Here is a 17,026-nt window from a genome sequence, read left to right as displayed (position 1 = left end):
TTCAGTGTCTCCATTTCTGTTCTGTAAAGTAGGCACAATGCAACCACTTTGGGGTTGTCATCAGATAATATGTAGAATGTTTAGTGCTTGGCACAGAATAAACATTCAATTAGAACAGTTACTACTGCTGCTGTTATTTAAAAAGTTTTTTAAAAGGTATGATCAAAAAAGTAAGTATGATTCATGATGGCAAATCCTGTAATGGAAGTTTTCATCTGTCATTACAGAGAAGGGGGCCGTTGATGCCCACTGACTGTGGGCATTAATGAGAGCTTCATCAAGAGTCTTAGTAGATGAGAGGAATTTCCCTGGTAGAGAGGGGGAGAGGTCTCCTAGGGAAAGGTGAAAGACTGGGAAACTCTCTGTGGAGTAAAGCCAGTAAGATTTTGTTTGTTTAAACAAGGGAGCCCCTGCACAGATCAGATCTGGTGGCAACGTGACAACTTGTTTGGAGAAGACAGGGACAGAAGGCAGTGACCTGTGAGCATGTTACTGCAGGAGCCAAGGTGTGAGATGGTGGGCCTGTTGTGTGGCGGGGAGGACGGAGAGAAGAGAAGCTGACTTGGACAGGAAGCACGAAATCACATGTTTGGAATATGGACTTTGGGTCCTTGTCCACTTCCCTCTTCCACTTTCCTACCTGTATGTCCTTCTGTGGACTTCTTACCTCTCTCAACCTCAGTTTCTTCCTCTTTAAAATTGGAACTGTCACTTCCTAGGGCTTTTTGGAGGAGTAAATTCAGGTGCACACCCTGCTGTGGTGCCTGGTCCCGGTTAATGCTGAGTAGCTGTTGCTGTCATCTTCGTCTCATTCCGGAAGCCCGTTTAAGGTTGAACCTCTAGCAATTAGTGATTTATTGAATGTGAGAGAGAGGAAAATTGAAGATGACTTTGAGGTTTCGACCTTGGATGTAGGTGGTACTATTTTGTAAACTAGGACATGCAGGAAAAGGGGCAGAATTTTGCAAAAAGAAATGTTTAGTTTGGATTTGTCAAACTTGAGACGTCTCTGAGAAATCCAAGTCCTGGCTTTAGTATACGTGTTGCTAAAGCGAGCACATCCAAGTCCTGGCTTGCTTGCCTGACTGCCTGCCTTATTTATTTATTTATTTATTTATTTATTTATTTATTTAAATTTATTGTCAAATTGTCTTCCCTACAACACCCATTGCTCATCCCAACAAGTGCCCTCCTCAATGCCCATCACCCACTTTCCCCTCTCCCCTTCCCCCATCTCCCCTTCCCCTCAGTTTGTTCTCTGTATTTAAGAGTCTCCTTTGGTTTGCCTTCCTCCCTCTCTGTAACTTTTTTTTCCCCTTCCTTTCCCCCATGGTCTTCTGTTAAGGTTCTCAAGATCCACATATGAGTGAAAACATAAGGTACCTATCTTTCTCTGACTGACTGACTTCACTTAGCATAACGCCCTCCAGTTCCATCCACGTTGCTGCAATGGCCACATTTCATTTTTTCTCATTGCCAAGTAGTATTCCATTGTATATATAAACCACATCTTCTTTATCCATTCATCAGTTGATGGTAAGTCCTGGCTTTAAACTCACTTATACAGTTGGCCCTTGAACAACTTGAGGAACAGGGTGCTGATCCCTATCCATGCCAACTTTTGACTCCCCCAAATCCATGTATAACTTCTGACTCCCCCAAAACTTAACTACAAATTATATATATTTATCTTAATTCCAAAATCAGCCAAGTTGGGAAAACTGAAAGCTAGGTAATAATCTTGGCTCAAAACTCAGGCAGTAGGTGTGAACGATAGTCATAGTGTGACTCTTCATACCTTCTGCTGTAGAAATATTGCTCTGTCAGGGATGGACAGTGATGGACAGGATGGAACATGAAGAGACCTCCCCCACTTCTGCTTTTTGGAAATATCAAGTTCTCTAGTGTTGTGCTGGAGGAGGTGTATCCCTGAGAGTGTGTGCAGGGGTAGGGGAGTTATAGTGTGTGCATGCCTGATTGCTGGGGGAGGGGTCAGAGGGAGATTTCAGGAGGAGAAATATTAAAATACATATATAGTAGAGTAAGATGCAAAGTTTCCATGCATTTAAAAGATAAAAGATGAGATGTCAAAAAAAAAAAAAAATTCGGGTACTGTGGTTAGGTGGGCCAGAAACTTCTTTGTTCTCCTCAGGTGGGGGGTGCTCAAGTGCTTTCATTCAGAGCTGTGACAGGGCTTTGTGTTTCTGACCAGCTGGGCCTGGGTTTTTTACTTGTGAAGTTCTCCAGGATCACACAGGAGGGCACAAATTTCTGAGACTATGATTATGTCGAAGAAGGAGTAGTAGCACTTGTACACCAGTCAGACCGACTTGAACAAGAAAGGAAGATGCACAGAGGTGAAGGCCAGAAAGGCCTTAGAAAAAGGACTTCACTTAGAAAATCAGTTGTGTTGCCAGGAGGCTAAACTTGGCAACACGGGCACATTACTCAGGGTGGTTTTCAGTTATGTCTTCAGGTAGCCTGCATAGCTCCCATCATTTTTTGTTTGTTTTGATTATGCCTTATTATAAATGTTTTTTTTTTTTCTTTCTCACCACATTTGATGCCATTTTGCTGTGTTCCGTTTTGTTTTTTAGTAGGCGAGAAATAATGGCAGCAGCTACGGGGGATCCTGGGCTCTCCAAATTGCAGTTTGCTCCCTTTAGCAGTGCCTTGGATGTTGGATTCTGGCACGAGTTGACCCAGAGGAAACTGAATGAATATCGTCTGGATGAAGCTCCCAAGGACATTAAGGGATATTACTACAATGGTAGGAGACAGTTCACTCTGTATGTCATCATCTTCTGTCACCTTCTCTGCCCTCTAGAATAGGGTCAGCTTTCCTTTAGAAAGGGACACTCTTGTCTTGTATAATTAATGATCTTCACTGTTTTCTATTTTTACTTCTTGTCTTAATTTCTTTCGTTCGTTCATTCTTTAAATTTGTTTATTTGCTTATTTTTATTTGAGTATAGTTCAGCCACAATGTTACGTTAGTTTCAGGCTTACAGCATAGCAATTCAACAAGTTTATACGTTATGCTGTGCTCACCACAACTGTAGCTACCGTCTGTCACCATACAACATGATTACAGTGACGTTGACTGTATTCCCTATGCTGCACCTTTTATCCCCCTTTTACTTCCTGACTTTTGACCCAAGTTCATTTTCACTTCTTTCCCTCTGTTGTGGGGAAAAGAAAGGGAGTAGCGAGACCCCAGTTAATTAACCCAAAGAATGAATACTGATTACTTAGAATTGCTGGGGGAGGAGATTAGAAATCATTTCCCCCAGTGAATCTTTCTTTGTTTTTTTTTTTTTTTTTTTTTTTTTTTTTTTTATTCTTGACAAATTTCTGAGATTCAGAAAAGCTGTGGCATCTTCTGCTAAGTCCCTGTTGAGTATGGATGACCAGAATTGCACAGGGCAGTTTGGGCTCAAGAAAAAGAACAAAATTATTCACAAACGTTTTAGTTATGAATGCTGCTATTACTGACTCATAATGGAAAATGTGATAATGCTTCTGTCCAGGTGATTCTGCTGGGCTTCCAGCTCGCTTAACATTGGAGTTCAGTGCTTTTGACATGTGAGTATTTTTTTTTTTTTTTTTTTTGCTTAAAATCTAAAAGTGTTTGCTTTTTGTGAGGAATGAGCATTCTTAACTTTGCACATAGGTGAACCACAGGGAGAACTGGGGGAGCCCCCGGGAGCAGGGCCAGGTCCTTGATTCTTTTGTCCCCATTATAGCACAGAGACAAGTGTTAGATGCTTAGGACTATCAGATATATTATTTTCAGCAGGTAATTATCATAGCCTGTTAGGTCCAAGTATCATCTAGATTAATTGAGATTTAGATAATATCCCACCTGCTTTTGATTTTAGTTAGTATTTTGTGATCCTTTATTGGTACTTCTTGACTTACTCCTTTATATGCCTATCCATGGGCATCAGTGAACATATTTATTAGACTACTTCTGTATACAAGCCACTGTGTAAGGCATTATATAATGGGAATACTCAAAGAAATATGACATATCCCCTCAAAGAGTCTTTTTCCCCTGGTTGAAGGCCACAGGGAGTGCTGGAGAGAAGAAAGATATTCATTAACTTAATTATGTGGGTGTTTTCACATACATAATCCTTTTCAGACCTGCCAGATGTGAATAATCTCTATTTTTTCAGACAAGGAAACAATGGGTCAGAAGGTAAAGTGGCTTGCCCAAGGTCACATGTGGCTAAATTTAGGAAGCAGGGATGAGAGAAAAGTGAAGTATATTTCTGAGGTTGTAGTCTTAGTAGCTGGGGGCATTTTATTATCTTCTACAGAGATAGACCAGGAAGTGGATACAATTTTAAGAAGAGGTAAGCTTGGTTTAGAACCTGTTGAGTTTGAGATGACATCATCTGGTAGAAATGCCCTGGAGGCACTGGAGTCAAGGAGGAAGAGTCATCCAGGTAGAGGAGTCGTGAGGCCAAGAGAGAGGAAGACTGTTGTGTAAGAAGAACAAAGGACCAGAACAGTGAATGGATCTGACTGGGGAGTCTGCAAAGGAAGACATGGAACTAGCAGAGTAGGCAAGAACTGTCGCAGAGGAAGAACCAGAAAAGCATTACAGAAACCAAAGATGTATGCTTTCAGGAAGGAAAGAGATGATCAACAATATCAGAAACAGAAAGGTCAGAGTTCAGTGCAAGGGTCATTGGATTTGTTGATTAGGCCCTTTGCAGTTCTTGAGAATTGTTTCCCAAAGTGAATTTTACACAGAAGGGTGGAGCAGAAACCGTGTTGAGGGGCTATAAGACAATTAAAGGTTGAAGAATGGAAAGCTTCCGAGTGGTCAACGTTTTTTGCTTTCTCCACATTAGCAGTATCAAGTTGCAGGAAGTGGGGAAGGCCAAGTGGTCTTTGTAAGTACTGCTTGGCTTTTCAGAGTAGCAGTAGTCAAAGATTAGGGTGTTCCGAGTAAAGTATCCCTAGAATATATCTTTTATTTTTATTTATTTGTTTATTTATTTTTGGATTTTTAAGTTTTTTTTTTTTTTTTAATTCCAGTTAGTTAGCGTACAGTGTTGTATTAGTTTCAGATATACAATGTAGTGAGTCAACCTGGTGCTCACCGTGCCAAGTGTACTCCCCAGTCCCCATCACCTATTTAGCGCATGCCCTTATCCCCTGCCCCTCTGGCAATCATCAGTTTGTTTTCTATAACTAAGAGTCTGTTTCTTGATGTCTCTCTCTCTCTGTCTCTCTTTTTTATCCCCTTTGCTCATTAATTTTCTTTCTTAAGTGCCACATATGAGTGAAGTCATATGGTATTTGTCTTTCTCTATTTCACCTCCCATTATACTCTTTAGCTTTATCCATGTCATTGCAGATGGCAAGATTTCATTCTTTTTTATGGCTAAATAATATTCCATCATATATATTATATATACACACCACATCTTCCTTATCCATTATATCCAATTATACACACACACACACACACACACACACACAAGTCAATTGATGGACACTTGGGCTGCTTCCATAATTTGGCTATTGTAAATAATGCTGCTGTAAACATAGGGGTGCATGTATCCCTTTGAAACAGTGTTTTTGTATTCTTTGGGTAAATACCCAGTAGTGTGATTGGTAGATGGTAGGGTAGTTCTATTTTTAACTTTTTGAGGACCCTCCATACTGTTTTCCACAGTGGCTGTACCAGTTTACATTCCCACCAGCAGGGCATGAGGATTCCTTTTCTCCATATCCTTGACAACATCTGTTGTTTATGTTGTTGATTTTAGCCTTAGAATGTATTTTTTAAATCTCTCCAAAAGTCAATGCATTTGATTCCTGTATATCAAATTGCAAAATTTAATTGCATAACATAAATCCAAAATGATATTAGCCCTTTCCTCTATAGCAGGTAAGTCAGAGATTTGATATGAGATAAATAATACCCCATACTTTGAGGAGAAAGAATGGCTTAGGATAAATAAAATGCAGTCTTGATAAAAATATATTAGTCTTTACACCTTTAAAAGGTATGTGTTGGTGTTTCTTGTTCTCTTCAGAGGTTTCTTGCTCTGTAATAAATTCCTTGTGATTGCTTGTCAGAACAAATTAAATCCTAGTAATCGATCTCTTGTTTTGGTAGAGACTAACTTACCTTTGAAGCAATTGCAAGATAATAAGGAAAAGAACCAGCAGAGTACAAGCATTAAATTATCTGAAGATGATCAAGGGAGTATATCAACAGTGTAGTTTTAATGTGATCTGGAGAATCTAACATTCCTTGCAAGCTAGACTTGCTCCCACCTTTATTCTGACACTAGATTGGTTTTAATGAAGATTTTAATAGTTTTATCCTTTGGAACAATCAACTATAGAAAAAGCTGTTCACAGATGTTAGGTTTGATCAGATAACAAAATCCAAACATCTTACACTTGAGTGATCCAGAAATTTTGGTTGAAGGAGATAAGAAAATCTGTGATCGTGCAGGTATGACTTTTACATAAATTGCTCTATTTGGTCATATTTTTTCATTGTGCTGTTGAATACTCACAGTGTGCAAGGCTGTGTGGTGAGCCCTTGCGGGGATGAGCAGGAATGAGACAGGGCCCCAGTGGTGGAGCTGGACCTGGAAGGCCTGTATCTACATTGGATTAACTCTGTTACCTAGGATAAGTCTTTTTAGTTTCTTCCTCTTCAGTTTCCTCATCTCGAGCGCTTGGCTTCTGATGTTCCTTCTGCTTTTAAAAGTCTGTGATTTTCTGAATCTCTCTGTCTTAGGATGATTGGTGCTTTGGTCTTAGTTAGTATTTGTGTCCCTGCCCAAATTCATATGTTGAAAACCTAATGCCCAAGGTGATGGTATCAGGAGGTGGGGCCTTTAGGAGGAGGTTAGGTCAGGAGGCAGACCCCTCATGAATGGGATTGGTGCCTTATAATAGACCCCCAGGCAGCTAACCCGCCCCTTCCACCCCTTGAGGGAGACTTGGGCAGTCTGTGACTGGAACAGGGCTTTCACCAGAACCTGACCATGCTGGCACCTTGATCTTGACCTCCAGCCTCTAGAACTATGAGAAATAAATTTCTGTTGTTAATAAGCCACCTGGTCGGTGGCATTTTGTTGCAGCAGACCAAACAGACTAAGGCAGCTAGGCAGTGTAATGAAAGTGCTTGGAGCTCCACAGAAGAAAGGAGTTCTTCGTATCCAAATTATTTTCATTATTAATCTTCCTTTGTTTCTATTGCTGTACATTGGCTTGGTTTGTAGGGCAAATCTTTATAAATTTATTCATCAGACACTGAATGTCTCATAAGTGCAGGATGTGTAGGTGTTAGGAACACAAAGACTTAGGAAACAGAGCTCTGGATAGAGGTAGAAAACAAATATTTGCATTGTAGTGTGCTCTGTGCTATAATACATGTGAAGAGGTAATCATTATTTCGGAAATACTTATTGATTGCTTCCTCTGTGTTGTAACAATAGAACGTGGTAGGCACTGGGCATGCAGAGAAGAATAAGACACAGCTGAAAAGCTCTCAGTCCTAGTACTCGTTTATAGATGCCAGGCATATCTCAGCTTCACGTAGCCCCAGATCAATCCCTTATCCTTGGAGTCCCCGGAAGCCTAATGGGGACTCTCTGCCAGCAGTTAGCACCGTAAGATCCTCCTCCGTACATGTATTAGGCTCAGTTAGTGGTGAAGTAGTATTTTGTCAGGCATCAACTGTCTTTCACTGGAGATTGCTGTCTTTGGGTAGGGTATACTGCTGAACCGGTCCCACAAATGTAATGGCCCAAACACAAAGGAGGTTTATTTCTTGCCCACTTAATAGTCCAGTGTTCTGGACTATGGCTGCCTCATTCTGGAGGGCTTGCTTGCAACTGAATTGTCAGGGGCATCTCGTTGGCTCAGTGGAGTGTGCGACTCTTGATCTCAGGGTCGTGAGTTCAAGCCTCACATTGGGTGTGGAGCCTACTTAAAAAAAAAAAAGAAAAATGACGGGGCGCCTGGGTGACTCAGTTGGTTAAGTGTCCAATTTCAGCTCAGCTCATGATCTCATAATTCGTGAGTTTGAGCCCCATGTTGGGCTCTGTGCTGACAACGTGGAGCCTGGAGCCCGCTTCGAGTTCAGTGTCTCCCTCTCTCTGCCCCTCCTCTGCCCCTGCTCACACTCTGTCTCTGTCTCTCTCTCTCAAAAATAAATAAACATTAAAAAAAAAAGTAAAAAAAAAAACCAAAAAACTGAATTGTCACTTTACCTTGCCGGGTAGAGACATGCTTCCCTTCACTTAGGTTAATTGGTAGGAGCGTGAGGGCTTACCTGTCTTATAAGGAAGACTGGGAAACATGGTGCCCAGCTACAAGCTGCACATATGTACTCTATATCTGTTTAAAAAGAAAAGAATAGATTTTGGTGGACATTCTCGGCATAAATGTGAAACTGACTTATTAAAAAAAGTTTTGTTTCTCTGGGCTTTCCCTTGAGGAACATTTATCTTTGTAGTCATAAGAAGTATTTTCTAAGCCTCAAGTTGGACATGATTAGGGCATAACCTTTGCCCTAAAAAAAAAAAAAAAAAAAAAAAACTTAAAAAAATAGTTCAGGAATGTAAGACTCGTAGGCAAAATCATCTGGGACACAGGCTCTTAGTCTCCGTTAACTCCTTAGCCCCTAACACGTCTGATGTGTGTTAGTTGCTCAAATACCTTGAAATCTTGAAAGCAGTCTAAATGCATGGCTGTCAAAATGGGATGTGGTGTGGGTGGTCGAGAGACACCGGTGGACTCTGTTAGAAAATGTTGCAAACAGAAACTCACAGATTATTAGGGAAAGCAGAGATACTGGCACATGCCCCCAGGCTGAGTATGACTTCCTAGGTTCCTAGGGCATGCAGAGCTGTGCCTGTGGAGCAAAGGTTCCTCCAGGTGTGAAGAACAGCCTCTGTCTTTCTTTTGGGGGATTTATCCTCTCCTGGCCACCACCCTGCCTGTGTGTTCTGGAAGCTCTGGCCACATGCCTGCCTTTGGCCAGGTGTAAATAACAGGTGCAAACCAGCTTCAGTACTTTCCACAGTAAGCACCGTGAGACTGAGTGAAGTGAAGGCCAAGTTTCTAGAAGTAGCATCCCCAAGCAGGCCCAAGCTAGAGGCCTTTCTAAGATCAATTCTTTACCTGGTTAGTCTGTATATCATTGTGAATTCACTGTTGGCTTTACTATATGGCGAAGATTTCTAATTCTGATCTCCTAGCAGCTTTATTTAGATATAATTTATATACCACAAAATTCACCCTTTTAAAATGTGTAATTCAGCAGTTTTTAGTGTATTCACCAGGTTGAGCTGCTGCCATCACCAATTTCAGAACATTTTCATCATTCTGGAAAGAAAGCCTAACCCCATTAGCAGTTACTCTCCCTTCTTCCCTTCTCCCACCCCTGTCCCCCGCCCCCTCCCCCTAGCCTGGCAACCACAATCTGCTTTCTGTGTATGGATTTGATTATTCTGGATATTTCATATCAATGGAGTTGTAGGAAACTAAACTAATATGTATCTAGGATCCAGGATTTGGACCAAATTCTCTTGTTTCCAAGTCCAGGGCTCTTTCCACTCCTCATCCGAGCCACTTCTGTGCAGAACAAGTGAACTTGAACTTGGAGAGATTGGCAGAATGGCTTTCCTTCCCACTATCACCCTTTAAATTTATTTCCTTGGCCACATCCCCTGGTAGAGCTTTACTCATGAAAAGTTCTTCCCCTTTGAGACTTCGGTTGTCCGCACTGATTAACTTGCATGAGTACTGATGTTCTAGGAGCCTGGCCGGTGTGCTGGCAGTTGCTCAAATTCTTGTGATGACACTTTGATACTGCATTCACACACCTGGGACATTCGGGCACTTAGGAAGAAGGGTACCTTCCTCTTGTGCTAGTATCAGATTAGCTCAGAGGTTTGCTCCTTCTGTTTCAGCAGTAATTTCTTGAAGCCGAGTCTGAATGTAGAAGGCCTAATGTGCCAACCACTGTGCTTCCTTCCTCCTCCCTCTAGGCTGAGTTTCACCCCTTTTTGATGTCTCTTTCTCCTTAAGACTGTCTTTGATGTCCTCCTATCACATGGCTGAAAAATATTTTATTAGAGTAGCATTGTGAGAAGCAACCTGTTTGCTGACTTGTCACCCTCCAAGGGAAGGCTCTGACCATGTAAAGTTACTTTTCCCCAGGACTTGGTATTTGAGCCCCACAGACAGCATTTGGCAGAGCCCTCTGCCCCCATTGCACCCCTCCACACCTCTTCTAGGTTTTGATCTTCTGCTTGCAGCCCTTGTGGACCCAGTTTTACACAGACTCCAAGTGAAGAGACACAAGGTCTTCGAAACCATACAGCTCCCATCAGCGCAGTCATTAAAAATGTATATTCTCTCTGCAGTAGTTGTAATTGACAACAATATTAGGCGTATGTAACCTCTGAAACACAAATCAGTCATTGCAGAGAAGAGACCAGATATTTCCACACCTGAATTTGTATTCAGAAGTAACTCATCTTCTGCTCCCCTGATTTTGACTATAAGGGGACAGTGTAGAGTGCGACACACATGTGACACAACAGATTGGTAGGTAGCCCAGGTATGACACATATTGTCTGTATGACTCAGACGACCACCAGGAGTTTGCTTAGCAGCAGCTCTGCATGAAACCTGTTTGGGCTGGGGAGGTCTGGGGACAGCCATAAGAAGGAGACAAGTTCCCTGCCTGCAGGGAGCTTGCTGTCCTCTAGTTAGGTGTATACGACAATCTAAAATGGGATGCTCAGTTTCCTGTGCCAGCCATTACCAGAGGAAATGGGAGGGGCCTCCTGGAAAGAGAGGGTTTGGAGCAGGGCCTTGAAGCCTGGGGGGTTTGAGTGGGGAGTAGGCAGTAGGCAGCCCAGTACCTTGGAGTGGGCTAGTTCTGGCTTTAGATTCCAGCTCTGCCTATTTTTATGTGACCTTAGGCAAGTTACTTAAAGCTTTAACTGAAAGAAAAAGCTGTTAAGAAAATTCAAACATTGTGTAGTTCTTGGCACAGTAGAAGTTCAATAAATGATGCTTCCCTTTCGGGTTAAAGATGGGAAAGAGTAAAAACTAGGAAATCAACTTATACTGGAGGAGGGGCAGTGGAAGAACAACATGCCAAGAGATTAGGGTAAAGGGAATATAGAGGCTTTGTGTGTGTGTGTGTGTGTGTGTGTGTGTGTGTGTGTGTGTGTGTGTGTGCGTGCGCGCGCGCAGTGCCTATTTTTAGTTCCTAAGCGAGGATATTCATCTTTTCCCAAAGAAATGTGTGGTTGATCTTCTCTTTGCCCTACAGAGCACTGTCTTTTGTCTCCCACTGCTGTCCTGGCTGTGCCTGCCTAACCATGTTTCTCCTGTGTCCAGGAGTGCTCCCACCCCAGCCCACTGCTGTCCGGCTATTGGAACGCTCTTTAACACCAACACACTCGAGGCTTTCAAGGCCGCAGATAAGAAGCTACTTTTGGAACAAGCAGCAGACGAGGTTAGCTGGGAAAAGATGATGTATGTGTTCTGTTTTCCGTGGTCTCGGTAGGTGCAGTGTCTCTGATCAGGTGCATGCGTCTGTCATGGAAACTAGCATATAGTCGGTACTTGAAGATAGTCGTGGGCTTTGGTTTATTTCCCCAGCTCTCCTGTGTTGGCGGGAAAGTCAGGGAGAAGATATTCAGGCTCTCAGCTGGGCATAGGCAGGAGTTTCATCGCAGGGCAGTTGTGAAAGCTTTGCTGTTGCTCTCTAATTAGCATTTTGAAGCAGCTTGACCTGTCCCTGAGAGTTCTATTCCTGTGTCTGCATGGCCTTGGGTTCTCTGTTCTTTGTGCTCCTTGGCTTTCCAGTCCAGTCCTGAGCACTATAATGCTCTCTGAAATGATCGCATAGTCTCTCCAGTATACTTCGGGCTAAATATAAACTATTCCATCTGATTTACAAGGCACCTGTGGCCTGGCCTCTGTGGTCTCTGTGGCTTTTCTCTCCTGTCACTCTTGCCCTCACCTTCTCTGACCCTGTCACAGCAAATCACTTATAATTACTCCACCTACTTTGGTTCTCACCTCTGTCCTTGGGACATGGTGTTCTCTCTGCCGGGAGTGTCTTTCCCTTAACTTGTTCATATCTGAGTTAGTGTGAGGAATTAAAATGGTAGGACAGTTTATCCCAATCCCCTCTAACCCACTTAATCGAGTGGTCTTCGCACTAGTCTTAAACGAAAGAGTCTTATTTATGTTGGTGCCATGGTCAGAGAAGGAAGTCTTCTGCCTTTGGTATCCCTTACATCCCTCGAGATGCATGTAGCTTGTGACCCAGGTGATGATGGTTGTCCTTGGCCTGCCACTCAACTGCTCCTGGGCTCCTGCTGTGGCTGCACATTTAAAAGGCTGTCTCCAAAGAGTTGGGTCAGGTCCTCATCCACCATCAAAAATCACAGATTGCTTCCCACAGAAATCCCACCCCTTGTGCTGGGGCTCAGCCTTCACCCCTGTCCACACTCCCCAGCAGTTCCCACCCTCTCAGTTTATCAGAAGTGGGGCCTGCTCTTCTCTGGTCTAGCTCCTCCAAGGTGATCATGTCAAAAGCAGGAACTTCTCTTTGCTAATTTCCCTCTTCCACCCAGTGGCTCCTGTGGGTGCAACCGTTTGTCTTGTTTAGTAACACAAAGTATAGCAGCTAATCTTAGCTACTAAAATATCTTGTGATCAACAGCTGCAGCCCAGTGCCAGCTTCTGCTTCTGGCCACAGTACTTGCTGAGTATGCATCAACTCCTCATTGTCTTACCTTCCTGTCTCAGGGCAAGATAATCCCAAACAGCACTTCCAGAAATCCCCTATACCTAGTTCAAATCACCGCTTCCTGGAACCCCTTCCTGCTTCCTTTCCCTCCCACCTCCCCAGCCCAGTTCGGAGCTCCTCCCAAGATTTCCACATCTTTTTGAGGTAGCACATCCTACCTGGTGGTGCATTCAGACAATTATGCCTGTCTCCCTCCTGGGACCCAAAGCTTCTTGAGGGTAGGGACTGTGTCTTTTATTCTGTAATCCTGATGTGCCTGGTAGATAATAGGCAGTTAGTAAATATTTGTTGAAGGAAATAATGAAGGCGTGAAAATGTCCTGGTTGCCTCCTTGGATGCTGAGACTCACTGAGAGGAGCACTCTGCGTTCTCTCAGTTTCCCCAGGCCCCTCATGGAGTGTGGCTGGTGGAGAGGCCGTGCAAAGTGGCCAGAGTGAGGTAACAACCCACTTTATTGCCTGGGATGAGTGGTGCTGGGCCCTGGTGCTCTTCACCTCTGTGCTTGTCTTGAGAGTGAGAAACTCAGAGAGGCCTGAGAACCTGCCTTGACACTTCTCTTTCTTCTGGCAGATTTGGGAAGCCGTAAAATCGGGCGCTGCCCTCGAAAACCCTGTCCTCCTCAACAAGTTCCTCCTCTTGACATTTGCAGTAAGTAAATAGAATCTCGGTCACATTTAGACTGCTGAGATGCCCTGGCCGAGCCCTGGGTGCCAATAGGGCAGTCTGTGTACTTCTCACTGAAGCTATTACCTGGTGTTATTTAAATCAGATCTGGTCAAGAAACACTCATTTGATTAGTGGCCCGAAGGCGCTGGCACTTATCACCGGTGCGAAATTAATTCATTCTTACTGATCTTACATACTGCATGGTTTATGTAACACAGTGATGCAAGTCTTGTTATTCAGGACACAATAAAATCAGCTTCAGGGAGTAGTGGTTCTTTGTTGCTAAAGTCTTTATTCAGTATAGTCTGTGGGGCTCAGTTGCTGGGTCCATCACCATAAGAAAAAGATGACATCTTGGGGATCCCGGCTATCCTCCAGCAGCTTCTGGACTAGAGGAGTTCACACTGCTCTACATAGTTTGTCCACACAGTTGTGGTTTTTTTTTTTTTTTTTTAATTAAAACATTTTTTTTACATTTATTTATTTTTGATAGAGACAGAGCACAAGTGGGGGAGGGGCAGAGAGAGAAGGAGACACAGAATCAGAAGCAGGCTCCAGGCTCCGAGCTGTCAGCACAGAGCCCGATGTGGGGCTTGAACTCACCAGCCGTGAGATCATGACCCGAGAGGAAGTCGGACGCTTAACCGACTGAGCCACCCAGGTGCCCCAACAGTTGTGGTTTTTTAAGAAAGAAAAAAATTTTGTGTAAATGTAACATCTAATGCCTAGGGAAGTAGGGGGAAGGACCTGGTCTTGGTGATGGGTGATATGGGGAAATGAAAGGGTTGATGATAGAGATATGAGCCACACACACACACACTTAACACACATACACGCAGGTGTATGTACACATGTATGTACATGAGTGTATGTCTCTATATATCTACATATGAAATGAATTTAGCCTTTATAATTAGGTTGACTATATAATATTCTGTCAAGTGTATGTTCTATAGGTTCTTGTACATCTAGGTTGTTTCTAATATTCACTATTTTGTAAAATGCTGCAGTGAACAATATTGGCCATACTGATTTTTTTTTCCTGTTCATTGTATTTCTTTAGGATAAATTCTCTAGAGAAGGCATATAAACGTATCGACGTTGATGTGTATTAAGTGTACTGTTTTACCAGCTTCATCAGCTTTGAATATTAATCTTCTTCCCCACATCTATCTATCTTCCTCCTTCCTTCCTTCCTTCCTTCCTTCCTTCCTTCCTTCCTTCCTTCCTTTCTTTCTTTTTTTATTTTCTTCTTTTCCTCTTTCCTTCCCTTCCCTTCCCTCCCCTTCATCCTCCCCTCCCCCCTCTCCTCCACTAACCTCTTTCTTTCACCAAGTTATAGGTCTTACCTTTCTTCCTGCCCCATGAACTAATCCTGTTTCTTCTGAATGCTGCCTGATTTGCTGCCCAAGGCAAAGGAGAGAATGATAAAAGTCATACTGAAGGTCATGCCAAAGGCTGGCTATCTATAAGGAGCACATTTCCTAACGAGTTATAATGCTTTCTGTGTAATAGTGGGGGAGATAGAAAAATGTTTAAATTCTTCATGAGATTACTAGCTGCAATTTGGCATTAATAATTTGTCTGCAAATTTGAGCAGTTATGTAGATCTGCCACTAAGAGAGAGATAAGTGGTGCTAGTTAAAGATTTCTGGGTTTGGGGCGCCTGGGTGGCGCAGTCGGTTAAGCGTCCGACTTCAGCCAGGTCACGATCTCGCGGTCCATGAGTTCGAGCCCCACGTCAGGCTCTGGGCTGATGGCTCAGAGCCTGGAGCCTGTTTCAGATTCTGTGTCTCCCTCTCTCTGCCCCTCCCCTGTTCATGCTCTGTCTCTCTCTGTCCCAAAAATAAATAAACGTTGAAAAAAAAAATTAAAAAAAAAAAAAAAAAGATTTCTGGGTTTGTTATTTTTTTTTTTTAATTTTTTTTCTTAACGTTTATTTATTTTTGAGACAGAGAGAGACAGAGCATGAACAGGGGAGGGTCAGCGAGAGGGAGACACAGAATCGGAAACAGGCTCCAGGCTCCGAGCTGTCAGCACAGAGCCCGACGCGGGGCTCGAACTCACAGACTGAGAGATCGTGACCTGAGCCGAAGTCGGACGCTTAACCGACCGAGCCACCCAGGCGCCCCTGGGTTTGTTATTTTAACATCAATATATTTTCTGTACCAAGAATTCTAGTTAGTAGAATCGACAAATTGCATTTAATAAGAAAAATAACATTAGCTCTTAAAGTCTTAAGGCATTTCCTAGAGTTAGCGCATGTATTGGCCCTGTTGCCCTTTTTACTGACCATTCTTAGCCTACCTTAAAAAAAAAAATTAAGTCTCTGTCTTTTAAAATCTTCAAATACAAAGGGCTTTGTGTTTAATTTTATCAAGATCCTTTGTATCCTGAAAAGAATTCTAAGAAATTCAAGCCTTTTGACTTTTGAAGATGATCTGATAAAGCTTCTTAGAAATTATGAAGTCCTTCATCTTGAATTGTTTAACCTTTGACTAAAGATCAGTTATGACAAATCATTTAAATACAAAGAAGAGAGTATAATCTCTGGAGGTACTTTTGCTTTTCTTTCTGCTGTTTTTAGGATTCAAAGGAACAGGCACTTCATTAATTTCTATTTTGTAGTTTGTTTTGCTGTTGTCAAAAGGGAATTTGTTGTCAGTTGATCAATTAATGGCAGAATTAGAGACTGGAATCTATAATGACTAGGCTTTCTCATCTAGACACACATTTATGTATATATTTATATTTATTTAAAAAGTTATCTAGTATGATTTCATTTATATGAAAATCTCAGAATAGTCAAATTCATTGAGACAGAAAATAGATTAGTGGTTCCTAGGGGTTGGGGAGAAGGGGGAATGGGGAATTCTGTGAATGGGTATTTCTAATTAATAAACTAATGGGAGTTTCTACTATTGGAGTTTTCTTTTTGGGGCAATGAAAATGTTCTGCAATTGAGTGATGGTGGTACAACCTTGTCAGTACCCCCAGACAAACATTCAGGTGTATATTTTAACATGGTAAATTTTATGGTATATGAATTTTGTCTCAAAAAGTCATCAAACAACTATCTATTGTTTATTCTTAGTAAGATTAAAGAAGAAACATTGAATAGCCAAATAAACAGACTGATGGAGAAGCTGTCAGACACTGAGATAACTGTGAGATCCCATAATATGAGTGATTCAGGCCACAAAGGCTGCAAGAGTTCAGGGCAAAAGCATCCAACCTGGGTGGAAACAGTTATCTAGAACAGCTTCATGAGTCATTGCCCCTGCCTCACTTCCCCTGGTGGGGGAGCCATCAAATATACCCCTGAAGATGTAATCTCATATCGCTGATGCTCCTTTGCTCTTAGAACCTCTTCTGTGACTCATGACTCACTTTATCTCCGCCTGTATAGAGAGTGAGCTGCCCAAGGGCTGGACTGGGTTTTATTTATCTTCTTATTGTCAGAGTGTCTAATGTATTACCTTGTACATAGCAAGTGCCTAATAATTGTTGACCTGAATTTCACCAACAAAG

At 42.4% G+C, this 17,026-nt stretch overlaps 1 protein-coding gene across 3 annotated transcripts in view; it reads left to right on the top strand.

Annotated features, from left to right (window-relative positions):
* The window catches only part of ATG7 (autophagy related 7), a 248,701-nt gene that overhangs the window by 13,991 nt on the left and 217,684 nt on the right, over positions 1-17,026 (top strand). For 2 of the 3 annotated variants that reach the window (XM_086697414.1, XM_086697416.1), the window contains exons 2-5: positions 2,598-2,770; positions 3,531-3,585; positions 11,407-11,524; positions 13,400-13,477. In XM_086697414.1, the coding sequence (XP_086553540.1) occupies positions 2,611-2,770; positions 3,531-3,585; positions 11,407-11,524; positions 13,400-13,477 (411 nt within the window). In that variant the 5' untranslated portion in view covers positions 2,598-2,610. The remainder of the gene's footprint in view (positions 1-2,597; positions 2,771-3,530; positions 3,586-11,406; positions 11,525-13,399; positions 13,478-17,026) is intronic. The other variant, XM_025921265.2, reaches the window with a different exon arrangement.

The sequence above is a fragment of the Puma concolor genome, chromosome A2, assembly GCF_028749965.1.
Source record: "Puma concolor isolate L17-30 chromosome A2, mPumCon1.1.hap2, whole genome shotgun sequence".
NCBI classification, from domain to species: Eukaryota; Metazoa; Chordata; class Mammalia; order Carnivora; family Felidae; genus Puma; species Puma concolor.
This window is presented reverse-complemented; position numbering and strand designations above follow the sequence as displayed.